This window comes from Pan troglodytes, chromosome 9 (assembly GCF_028858775.2).
Source record: "Pan troglodytes isolate AG18354 chromosome 9, NHGRI_mPanTro3-v2.0_pri, whole genome shotgun sequence".
Lineage (NCBI taxonomy): Eukaryota > Metazoa > Chordata > Mammalia > Primates > Hominidae > Pan > Pan troglodytes.
The window spans coordinates 109,539,487-109,552,913 of NC_072407.2; the positions used below are offsets into that span (position 1 = coordinate 109,539,487).

The 13,427-nt window shown below is 36.6% G+C and overlaps 1 protein-coding gene across 3 annotated transcripts in view; it reads right to left on the minus strand.

Annotated features, from left to right (window-relative positions):
- Positions 1 to 13,038, minus strand: part of ALKBH8 (alkB homolog 8, tRNA methyltransferase) — a 63,130-nt gene extending 50,092 nt beyond the window's left edge. The window contains exons 1-5 of one of the 3 annotated variants that reach the window (XM_063784489.1): positions 12,875 to 13,038; positions 8,028 to 8,162; positions 4,016 to 4,253; positions 1,094 to 1,225; positions 351 to 446 (exon numbers count right to left, since the gene is read on the minus strand). In XM_063784489.1, the coding sequence (XP_063640559.1) occupies positions 351 to 446; positions 1,094 to 1,225; positions 4,016 to 4,253; positions 8,028 to 8,156 (595 nt within the window). In that variant the 5' untranslated portion in view covers positions 8,157 to 8,162; positions 12,875 to 13,038. Of the gene's footprint in view, positions 1 to 350; positions 447 to 1,093; positions 1,226 to 4,015; positions 4,254 to 8,027; positions 8,163 to 12,203; positions 12,775 to 12,874 lie in introns of those variants that run through there. The other 2 variants (XM_522172.8, XM_016921915.4) reach the window with 2 other exon arrangements.
- Positions 13,039 to 13,427: the final 389 nt, after the last annotated feature.

Genomic DNA, 13,427 nt, shown 5'->3' on the forward strand with positions numbered 1-13,427 from the left:
ATAGAGGCATGTTCAAAGATATTCACAGCAGCATTACTTATGAAAGCTAAAAACCAGAAACAACCTAAATGTCTATCGATAGAGAACTATTTGAATAAGCTATTATGGATCATTCAGTAAAATGAGACGCAGCATGGGAATAAGGATAATAATGATGAACTTCAGCTCTATCCAGTTTGAAATTTTTTGACAACAAAACTATACAATTTATCTAATTAAAGTATTTTAAATAAACTGTTCAGAAAGTTTATCTACATATGACAAAAGAAACATAATCCCCCAACTATCATATTCTACTAATATATTAATATTTTTGAGCTAGAATTTATTATGTATTAGCAATTACTTACCCCCAGATAATGGCTTATCTTTATCTACATTGTTGTTCTCATAGTGGAACTCATAACCAAAATGCTTTACTCTTCTGTGTTTTAAGGATTTTTGAGCTGTGTGAAGAGAACAAAGTAAACAATTAAGAAGGAAAAGAATTACATTCCTTTGCATATTTCAGTCAACTTTTTGAGTAAGGATTAGTTTAGTAATGGCAACTTCTGTTAATTGGTAAATTATGGTCTTTAACAAAATTAACCATTTTGCCTTATATTTGTTGTTATTTCAAGTCTAAAATTGTAACAAACTCTTCAAGAGTTTCACCCAATCAATCTGAAAACTAACATGTACACTACCATTCACAACATTGCCAATGAGCTGGAAAGAGTCAGAAAAACTCCAATTTGCAAATATCTCCAGGAAGCCCTCACTATATTATAATATTGTGGTACTGAACCGCTAATTCCTCAAGGAAAACTTGCCTTAGGGTGGGGAGGAATGAATAAAATAAGTGAAAAGGCTTATAAAAGCTATATAAATGTTGGATAATAAATACTAATCAGTTTGGAGTTAAAATTTGATAGCTATATAAATGTTATTTATTATTAATGTTCCTAAGAATTGTTGGTATGACTTGCCTAACATTGGATCCAGGCTAGTTTCAGTAATTTTGAGGAAATATTAATAAACCATGAAAGACAGAGGAAAGGAAGAAGAGTTTTGCAGAAACTTTCAAATATCAGATTTTGAAAGTTTTACTTACAGTTTTGATTGTCTGTATCTTCTGTCCAATCAACACTTTCCAAAAGCATTTTCTCCTCCTCAGAAGAAATTATTTCTTCTACTACCATGAGTCCTGGTGGTAAGGCTTGAGGCCTCAACTCCTTCCACTGCACTATGGGAAACCAAATTAAAATAGTCACATGCAAAACTTAAAGTTCCTATATACAAATAATTCTGCCCAATAACTCTTTATCAGTTCACAAAACTTCAAATCCTCATTTTCGGAAACAAGATTGCTGAAAGGCACCCAACATATTAAAAGTGCAGAAACAAAGACCAAGATCAAAATGATGGTACACTTTATCCACTGCAATTACCAACAGCAAACAGAACAGTATTTATTTAAGTAGCCGGTGTGAACATGATGAAGTCACTTTTAAAATCTCACAAGGTTTCTCATAATATCCACAGTATGCATCTCCATTAAAAAGTCAGATAGTCTAAATAATGAATACAAGAATTTAAGTACTCATTTTTGCTCTTAGGCTCTTGATACTATCTATAGTAAATAGAAATAGAAAATATAATAGAGAAATGTAAAATAAAATACAACTTTCTAAAGAAATACAAAATATCATTTATGAAGAATTATTTAGCAGATGTTAAAATAATTTAAGTTCCTGTGTCCTTCAAAGTTTCAGATAGGTATAGCTCTAGAAGGAAAAGAAAAAAGAATCCGCTATTAAACAAAGGGAATAGTGTATTCACATTTATTGTTAGAGATCTGATCATTCATGTTATACACATGATCTCTGAAGCTTTTCTGCTGGACAGTTTTCTGCCAGGCAGATTAAATCTTTGAATTATTTAATTCACAAAAATAGCAACTATTTACTAGATTCTATTAATAACATTTCAGAAACATGAATAGTAAATCATTTGCTAAATACATACCACTGCCTACTATGTGCCAGACATTATATTATGTATTCAAATTACGTAAGGAAAACTTTGCAAAGAATTCCTTAAAGAAAAGTAATTTACAGTGTAAGTAATTTGGATTTAGTTTCCGAAATATGTTGTTTTAAAAAGAATTAAAAATATCTCTTCTATTTGTTATTCAGTGCTGCCTGGTAGCACATATCTAAACAAGCATTAAACTATTTGTGATGGCTGGGTGCGGTGGCTCACGCTTATAATCCCAGCACTTTGGGAGGCCAAGGTGGGCGGATCACGAGGTCAGGAGATCGAGACCATCCTGGCTAACACTGTAAAACCCCATCTCTACTAAAAATACAAAAAAATTAGCCGGCCGCAGTGGCGGGCACCTGTAGTCTCAGCTTCTCGGGAGGCTGAGGCAGGAGAATGGTGTGAACCCGGGAGGTGGAGCTTGCAGTGAGCTGAGATCGTGCCACTGCACTCCAGCCTAGGTGAAAGAGCAGGACTCTGTCTCAAAAAAAAAAAAAAAGAAAAAACTATTTGCGACACGCTTCTGTTCTCAATTAAAAATGACTTTCAAGGTTATAAATGTGATTGCCAGAGCCTTAAAAGTACATATGGATCTAATGAAGAATTTCAAATAAAGAGCACTCCAAAACTTACTTTGTGCGATTTCTTAGTGAGTATTCACCATGGAGGACGGGGGTAAACCCAATGACTATTTTCTGATTAAAACTTACTCCTCAGCCATTCAGTTTTCAAAAACTGACCAGAAACATGTAAAACATGTGGATAATCTAGTTTCCAAAATATGTAAAGCTTAAGTCAGATTTAAAATTAAATGCATATGAGCACTGAGAAACATAGTTTCTAAAATATACCTTTAAAAGAGTCTGTAAAAGTTTTCCTTCGAGTTTTATTTTACAAAAACATAAATTTGAGCAGATTATAGTCACCTACCCACTCCTAGGATATCTAAAACAGGGCTCTTTTACTGCCCAAATAGGTGGCAAATGAATATATGATTAGATGTTTAAATCTAAGTTCATCTCAATACATCTCATTTTCATGGGGCAGAAGTAATAATTCCTGTACAATTCTGTAAATCAATATATAAAGCTATACTTATTTAATTAAATTATTCAGTTCCTCAATCAGACTATCCAGTGGCTATTGAACTGGGCAGCACAGACAGGAACATTTCTACCATCACAGGAAGTTCTACTGGACAGCACCACCATAAAGTTTTAGGAATCAGCCGGGCACGGTGGCTCACGCCTGTAATCCCAGCAATTTGGGAGGCCAAGGTGGGCAGATTACGAGGTCAGGAGTTCGAGGCCAGACTGGCCAACACGGTGAAACCCCATCTCTACTAAAAATACAAAAATTAGCCAGGCATGGTGGCACATGCCTGTAATCCCAGCTACTTAGGAGGCTGAGGCAGGAGAACTGCTTGAACCCAGGAGGTGGAGGTTGCAGTGAGCCGAGATTGTGCCATTGCACTCCAGCCTGGGCAACAAGAGCAAAACTCTGTCTCAAAAAACAAAAAATAAATAAATAAATAAAAATAAAGTTTTAGGAATCTTTGGTAGCTACAGGTGTTCCGCTATAAATATGAAGATTGGTACCTGATCATTTGGATCACGATTCATTCTTAAGTGATTAATTCAAAGCTCCTGGGTAGATATGTGAAATAAACTAGTAATGCAAACCCTCATTATTAAATTTTGAAAAACACAATTAGGCAGGAGGGTTCCAAAATAAGCCATGTGCCTAATAAATATATTGTTGATTGGTGGGACCAGCTTTGTAAAGGCAGGTTGTATCTTATTCACCTCTGTACTGTCAACTACTTGTCCCATGCCTGGCACAAATAGGTGCTTAAAGAATGTTTGTTAAAGTAAAAGGAGCTGCTAACCTGCATCCTCATTTTGTTTCACAATAACTGAACCTCCCAACTTAAGTCTATGAAAAGAAAACACCCAGAAGAATCATTTTTTAAAAGATAATTGTATGATAATACCTTTTTCCACAAAATTCAAATACAGAATGATCTTTTGTCCTAAATCATCCACTACTTCTTTTCCATTGAGGGTAACATAGGCTCTCTTAGATTCTTCTGTAGTTTTGTATCTTGCAAATGAGTAGGGCTTGTTAGGTGGCATTAAGAGAGCATCCACCAGTCCACATTTCTCTAAAACCGGGAGCAGCTGGTTCCGACTCACACCATTACCCAAACCACCATTGGCAACAACCAGGCTCTTAAAAAACAAACAAACAAACAAACAAAAAGAAAGTAACATGAGCAACTGATACCAACCCATTTGTTTTAAAATAAGATTTTTTTAAAAATAAGATTTCTACAAAGATGTAATTAAGAAAAAAAAAAAGCATTTCCTTGTAGTGGTTGTTTGGTTTGCTAATTTCATACAAAGTATGTAAACCAATTTACTAAAAATTTGGGGAATAAAAAGGACTCCTATATTGTAAATTGTATTGTTTAAATAGCCAATTTCACAAAATATTCATTTCTAAATGACCATAAATGCAAATTAAAACATGACTATTATTCAGAAATATAAATTTAACATAATGAAAGAGGTGGAGAGGAGAAAGCACAGTTACATAATACTTGCTTTTTTGCAAGACTGTTCTATAAGCTTTTATCTACTCAATCCTCATTAACATAATCTTCACAACATATTGAATTTATTTGGGTAATATCAGCCCAATTTCATAGAAGAAGATCTGACAAATTAGGTTAAGGTGGTGATTAGGGGTGGGTTTAAACCTATTTCTGTCCGTTTCCAGGATCCGCACTTTTAATATAATCATTATACAATGTTTACTAAAAATTAAAAGTAAAGGTACTATTACCTCAAAGAAAAACCAATTATAGCTTCTATTGAACATAATTAGGAAAAAATTTTCCTCTAAGGAAATTCAGACTAAGTAATTCAGTCAGTTCACAATGAAAACTTTTTCCTTTGTAAGTTTCACGATTACTTCCTGCTGTTTGCATAGTCCTGCACTAAACTTTATTCAAGGAAATTTTGCAGGGATGAAAGAGGAGTCTCTTATTTCTATTCTGATGTTCATGGTCTAGCACCCATATAGTCTCTATACTTAACCATTCTATACAATGTAAAGATTTTTAATTTATGTTCTATGACTTCTAAAAACATTTCAATATAACAAAAGAAAGCCATGGATGGCCTACTCTCATCAATTTCTTCATTTATACCAGGTGTTGATGACGTTTTTCTGAGAAAAGGTAGATAGTAAATATTTTTGGCTTGGCAGGCCATAAAAGTTTCTGTCAGATACTCTTAGTATTATTTTTTAACACTTTAAGAATGTAAAACTCATTATTTTGGTCACAACCCTGATTTAGTCTAAGGACAGTAGTTTGCCAACCCTTAATTTATACTAAGCTCAGTGATAGTACATCGTGTATTGGTTTATTACACAAAATAAGAATACCTAGAACTTTGTTTGAAAAGGATATAAAAGAATTATTATGAAATTGGACAATAAGGAAAGTAAAACTGTTTTGTCATGGGACAGCCAGTACTTTGTATGCATGCAAGCATATACATACATAATAAACAAGCCCACGAATACAATACTATATGATATGGAGTAAAATGGAGTCTCAGATGGCTTGCTCACTTAATAGGGTTTATTAATTAAAATACCAAAATAACTTGGTTATATGTGGCCATAGTTGCAAAAACATTTCCATATTCCTAAATCTATGGAAGAGCAAAGGTTTCATTGGTGTTGAGGGTCCACTACCCCATCTAGGAATGGAAGATGATGAAGTATGACTTCAGGAATACTAGAAGTCCTCAAAGATGCCGTCTGAGTGTTTTGTGGGCAACTCTAAAGGTAAACCACACAAAAACAAGTGCGGTAGAAGAGGAGAGGAACTTATTTTCCATTAAATGTGAGATACATATAATTAAATGTCATAACTAAATGTAATATAATTAATGCAATAATTAAATGGAACTATTATTTTATTTATAATTGTTCATCCAAGCAATTTTCTAAATAAGGAGGAGTATGGTATGAAGTAGAGAATGTGAATTTTTTTTAAGTTATCTTTGGTCCTGACAATTTGAGGATCACTGCTCTAGAAAAATCTATAATGCCATAAATTTGTACAAAGGAGCCTAAAATTATAATACATCCGATATGGTTTGGCTGTGTCCCCACCCAAATCTCATCTTGAATTTTAGCTCCCATAATTCCCACATTTTGTGGGAGGGACCCACTGGGAAATAATTGAATCATGGGGGCCATTTCCCGTATAATGTTCTCGTGGTAGTGAATAAGTCTCATGAGATCTGATGGTTTTATAAGGGGTTTCCCCTTTTGCTTGGCTCTCATTCTTTCTTGCCTGCCGCCATGTAAGCCAGGACTTTCGCCTTCTGCCATGATTGTGAGGCCTCCCCGGCCACGTGGAACTGTGGGTTCATTAAACCTCTTTCTCTTTAAAAAATTACCCAGTCTCGGGTATGTCTTTATCAGCAGCATGAGAACAGACTAATACAATATCATTAAAACAATATTTGCTCTCCCCTGGAAAGATAAAATATAATTAGAGGTCCATCTACAATTTTATTCTTTTCCTTTAAGAATATGGAGAAAAAAGAAAGTCTAAATAAAATGCTACTTTGGAAGCCATGAAGGACATCAAAGCTTCTAGAGATCCTAAAGAAAAGGCAGACCCAACCAGAAACAAGCTTCAGAGGGGTCAAAGAAATGGAGCCTATTTTTTTCTTGCTACTTCTCTTCATAAACCCTGTAAGGAAAGGAACACAAGTCACTCTTGGAAAGAGATGAGAGCAGTGTATGTCAGTTTAATCTTCTGAATGTCTCACAGCCTCAGTGGCTCTTGACTGAAACAGTAAAGTGTATGCAAACATATTAATTCTAATCTATTATCTATTTCATCCTTGCTATAGGAATGTGGCTTAAATTCTCTGAAGACATTAATATTTAACTCCAAGTATGGGCCTTTTACCTCCTAAATTCAAATGTGCCTCAACAGACTGCTCATTCTCAAGCTATGATGTTGTACAGAAGACAGCATAGTAAGCATTAAGGCAAGAGTACTGGTCTGAGAGTTGAGAGGCCTAAGTTTTAATCCCTGCTCCACCTTCTCAATTGTATGTCCGCCCCTCAATTAAATGATATCTAAATCTTACTTTCTACTTTTATTCTATAACTTTATGAGCCAAAAAGATAAGAACTCCTTATATTCATGGAGTAATTTAATGTCCAGTAAGTACAATTAGATTCTCTGGAATCTAACAATCTAATGGGGTTAAAAAGGTATGCAATACTATGCCCTGCTTAAAAATGAAGAAAGCTGAGGTCAGAGGATACTACTACTCATGTCCAGAAAAGCTAAGAGTTAAACTGAGTTCTCCTAATTCATAACCCAGGAAATCTCACGATCCTCACATTTATCATCTTATTTAATTATTGTCCACAGATAATGAAAAGACTTTGTTAATAAGGTCTAATAAAATAAAAATGTTTAACAGCACATAATCAAAATACTTTATAAAACAGGTAAGGTTGGGAAGAGAAGAACAAGGGCTGTAGTAGGATATGGAAGATCTAGCTTTAAGTTTCTATTAGCTACTTACTAGCTTATATCAATGGAGACATATCATAACCTCTCAGAACTTTAGTTTTCTCACCTATCTCATAAGGACTTCTAGGGGATTAAATATAATAATGAATATAAGTATGCTTAGGAAACTGAGAAACTTGCACAGCATTATTATTAATATATAACTACAACCTCTTCTAGTTCAAACAACAAAATAAATAGAAATGCAAACTATAGGCTATGGACCAAAATAGAAAGTTAGCAGTTCATATCATATGTACCTCTAATATGGATGTAACACATGACTGAACAATTACAGCCTTAGGCAATTATTAGCAAATATTAATATAATACATTAACATGTCAATACATTTACATTCAAATAATAATAATAGTTTTAGGTCACCTGAGTGGCATAGGATACTGTCTCAATGCCTTCATGTCTCAGCAAAGTATGCTTGGCTTTAATCTGTTTCCTTAAGAACTTCTTCTCAGTTTTACTGAGTTTGTAATTACTTTGATGGTTGCTGTCCATAGCAAACTGTGAAAAAAAAGACAGTAAAAAACATCAACCTTAAGAGTCCTGAAGGAACAATTATAATGGTGTTATTCATACATTCTGTAGTTTATCAATATTTCTGTGTGACAATTTTTAAAAAATGCTTCATTTACCTTGTACCAACTAAGAGAAGTGAGAACAGATACATAAAAAATGAACAAATATCTAAGAACATCTAATAGCATAGCTCTGATGGTTCTAAAAAACGTTCCAATGTGGTAGCTCCATTAAGTGTGCTATTTTACTCATAGGTGACGAATCCTTTACTTATGAAGTCCTAAGTAAAATGTGCCATACACAAATTTCACAACTATAACGTAAACCAAGGCAAGGAGCAGGCAGGGGAGCGGTGGGGGGAGAAATAACACACAAAAAATTAGCAGACTATACAGTATGATTCCATTTACATAAAGGTCAAAATCAAAAAGTAAGCCATATATTATTTAGAAATACATACATAGCAGTGCCAAAAAAAAAAAAGCAAGGAAATTATAAACACAAAATTCAGGAGAGAGGCTATTTCTGTGGGTGAAAGGAAAGGAAATTAACATGAAAGTGACACATAGGAGCATCAAAGGGTGTTTCTTCAGTTACATGGTAGGTGTAGGTGTTTGTTTTACTATTTTAAAAACTGTATGTGTCATATATTTTATATCCATAATTTTTTAAATAACAGAATCCCAAAGAGGTCTCTATAATCACACCATCCAAATCAGCACCCAATATCATGCTTTATCACACTTTATCACAGTAGTCTTTTATTTTGTTCACAAAATGTAACATAATTTGTGATGATTCATCTGTTAGCTTAACTCCTCCATCATGATATAAATCCCAAGAGAGCAGGAATGCCAGCACATAGTAGTTGCTCAATAAATATTTGATGGTAGGGCTAAATGAATAATAAATGAGTGAATACACACAGTCTCAGCACCCTGCAGCATGCAACCATAATAAAGTACATAGTTTATGCTTCCAACAAGTTTGTAACTTAGTTGTGAAAAATAAACACTAAACAATAAGACTATGACACATCTTTATATAATTTAATGCTGATGGTACAGTCTTTAGGTATGACACAAATTAGAGACAAAAATAAGATGGATGTGGGCTGGGAGCAGTGACTCACACCTGTAATCTTTGGGAGGCCAAGGCAGGCAGATCACTTGAGGTCAGGAGTTCAAGACCAGCCTGGTCAACATGGTGAAACTCTGTCTCTACTAAAAGTACAAAAAATTAGCCACGTGTGGTGGTGGGCACCTGTAGTCCCAACTACTTGGGAGGCTGAGGCAGGAGAATCGCTTGAACCCAAGAGGCAGAGGTTGCAGTGAGCCAAGATCATGCTACTACACTCCAGCCTGGCAACAGAATGAAATTCCATCTCAAAAAAAAAAAAAAAAAAAAAAAAAGTATGTAAACTGGAAAAGTTGGGAAGGCCTCAAAACAGGAGATTTGAACCATGTACTGAAGGATAAGAATACTATAGAATCAAATAAAAAGGAAAGTATTAAGTGAGGCAGTAAACAGCAGAAGCTAAAACCAAAATGGACATGTTTGGCCAAGACACCAAGATATAGGCATAATTTTTTTAGACCAGTCCCACTCTCTGCGGACTTTAAAGTCTTCAAAGTCAACCAAATAAATAAATTTGGGGGGTAAATAAAATCTTATCTATCTTATTTCACATAAAATCATAAACAGTCAAAATTCTAATTACTAATCTTTAGTATAGAAGACAAATGCCAAGTCTCTTAAAATGCCAGCAGTCCAGCTTCCTAGCACAGGGGGTACATACGAGGATGTAAGGCCAGTGAGGCAGGCAGGCTGGCTGGCAGCATAGCAGAGAGATGAGAGGTAAAAAAAAAATAATAATAATAATCCAGCTTGTTAATTAGAAATGGTGGCCTGATCTAGGCTGGGGGCAACAGAAAGAAGGGAAACAGGGGGAGAGGAGAAAGAGGAAGGGTGAGTGAAAAGTTCAGGCAGAATAGAGAGGCCTCGATGACTACCCAGACATGAGGGAGACAGGAATCAAAGATTACTTGCTAACCAGTTAGAGACTGAGTGACTAAGAGACGAGTGCTACCACTTCAAAACTGGAAAGTCAGGAGGAGGTTCAGGAAGAGCTGCTCAGTATAGGAGGTAATGAGTCATATTTAGGATATAATATGTTTAAGGTATTGTGAGATACAGAGTTGCAATGTCTGGCTGGCAAGTGACAAAATAAAGTGGCTCCTAGGAAAGGAACTGAGGTTAAAAAGGTTTAGGAGTCAGTCATCATTAAGACAGGAAGGGGATAAGTGAATGGACATGTCTAACATTGCATGAATTATAATTATTTGTTTTAGTATCTGTCCCCTTCCACCGAACTGTGAGCTTTCTGAAGGTGGGATTAAATCATACTTTTCTTAGTTACCACAGAGCCTCATTCAGTGCTATGAGGTAATATAATACAGTGTTTAGGAGTCCATGTTCCAGGTTCAAATCTCAGCTCAACCACTGATTATTAGCTGTATAATCCTATATGAGTTGGTTATATATCTCTGTGTTCCAGTTTCTTTATCTAGGAATAGGGATAAAAATAATAGTGCCTATCCCACAGCTTTCTTAGAATTAAATTTATTTATTATTATTTATTTATTACTGTTGATTTTCAGAAGCAGCAGATCAAAATGGCTTAAGAAAACAAAGAATATCTGAGGCCCTTCAAAGGAGCTATTTTAGAGCCATTCCATTTCAAGATCTTCATCTGTGGAACAGCAACTTTGCAGTATGTCATGGAGAACAAGGGATGACTGCACTACAGAATTTTTAATATTTCACATGAGCAAACACTGCAAAGAAGGAATGAGAAAGAAACGATGCTAAATATATCTTTTTAAAATGTCTGCCACTAAGAGTCCAGCACCAGCAGGTGGAGCCTCATAACCACATTTTTGTCATCCCCTTTCCTTTTTCTCTCCCTCAGTCATGCAATATTATTGCACGTGAAGAAAGACACTAAATGGCCTTTGAGGCTCAGTTTTCCACCATTCCAGTGGCTAGGCAATGTGCTGGCCCAACATATCTGAGTCATCTCAACAAGGATAGGCTGATACCAGCTGCTGAGGTCTGGAGGTGCCCCCTTCTGACAAAGCCACTTCCCTGGCCAGAGTTTCCACTAATGCACAGATACTTGGATGCTCCCTGTGACATTATTGGAGTGAAGTCACTATTAACTATGATAGTAGCCATGCTGAGTCCTGTCCAGCCAGCTCCAGCCTAAGCGTACTCTCTGTGGGATAATGAAAGTTTGGAGATTATGCATGCTCTGCTACTTGCTTGTTAGTGAGTTTAAAGCCAATATATCCTACTAGATATTGCCCTACGTGGTAATAGTGGTATGTACATCATGCCCTCCTTGAATAATAGAGAGCCTATTATGAAACAAGCAGTATAGACAAATGTTCCTATACTTATGTTTAAAAAAATGCAAAAACCATGATTACTTTTGCACAACCTAATAATTAATAGCAAAGATTAGAAAGAATCTAACTTCCTATCAAACGGGCCCAATTTTAAAGTACGGCACCGGTATACAGAGTTTACATATAAATCTTTAGAAAATACAAGAAATTGGTGATATGGGTTGCCTCCAGGGAAGGAAAATGGATCGATGACTAAAGGAATGAAAGGAAGCTTTCTTCTTTCATGACTTTTGAAGTTAGTAGCTATTTAAACTGCATCATCTATTTAAAAAGAAAATAAAGATTTAAAATTTTTAGAAAAAAATTCACCCCATCACTTGTCACGACACCCCGTTTTAACTCTTTGAATAACACTTACTACATATTTTCTTACACTCTCATTAATTTGTTTATTCTGTCTTTCCCCATAACTGAATAAAGTACACTCACTCCATGAAGTAGAGATTTTGTCTCTATTGTTCACCCTGTAGCACCCAGCACTGAAACAGGATTTAGCACCTAGCAGCCACTCAATAACCATTTGTCGAATAAACCTAAATCGACTTTGCTGTCTTACCTCCTAAACCTCCCCTCCTCCAGAATTCTGAGTTTGGTGGCCTTCTTCAACGTTTTCATTAACACCTAGCATGGACCTCTATCTCTAGAGTTCTCACATGGTATTATAATTGCCTGTTTGTGTTGGGCTTCGGCCAGAAAACTGTCATCTATTTAAAGGCACAGACTTGGTGCCTGACATACAACTGACAATAAATATTCAATGAAATCTATCAAAATAACAGGCTGACGCTACCAGAGGTCCAGGAGTCGCAGGGTTTGCTCAAATAAGAGCACAGGAAGACTCAGCTGCGCAAGGGATCAGATCATCAGCACTGCCTTTGCATCGATGCAATCAGACCGATTGTCACCGGTCAGAAAAGCCCCAGAAGCGCCAAACTAACACGCCCCATGTTGGAACCGTCCTCTCCAACCCCAAAGAAAACAGAAGATTGACTCAGGCACCACGTGAGCGCCCGAACCAAACACAAACACGTGCACCCTAAACACAGAGAACCACCCAACGCAGACACCCTACTGCCCACACTGCACCAAGGGCGCCTCTGGGATCCATCCCCTTTCCCTAGGTTCTCAGCCCTAGCTGGCAAGGCGGATAGAGAAGACCGGAAGAGGCTGAAAAGAGGAAGCGGTGATTTGCAGCCCGTATGCCCGCCAGTAAGAAGTGCCACACACCTCCGCTTCGGCTCAGGCCGGATTCTCACCATGCGGGTGCCTTCTTCTTTGCCAGCCTCTCCACTCTAGCACCAGAACGCCGCAGCGGATACTTGCACGCCACCTCCCCTGGGCGCGGCCATGTTGGAGAAAACTGCACTACATTTCCCATGAGCCCGCGGGACAACGAACAGCGCTCCCACAGTCCTCTTCGCCTCCCAGAGCCCGGGAGTGACCCTTTCTCGACCAAGTGTGTCTTTGTAAAGTGCTGTCTGTTACACTGAAAATTCAGTTGTCTTTTTGGGGGGAGTAGTAATAATTGGTAGTGCAGCTATATTTTTATCTGTTGCTCTCCAAATGGACAAGGTCAAACAGGTTTGGGCCCTTCGGTCTTTCAGTAATGTCCTCTGGCACCTTGGATTCTTCGTGCATATTTCCTCCTGAATCTTATTAGAAGTGAGAAAGGAAAATAAATCTTGGTGCCACAAAATCACTAAGCTAAAGGGAAAAGTCAAGCTAGGAACTGCTTGGGCAAACCTGCCTCCCATTCTATTCAAAGTCATCCCTCTGAGTC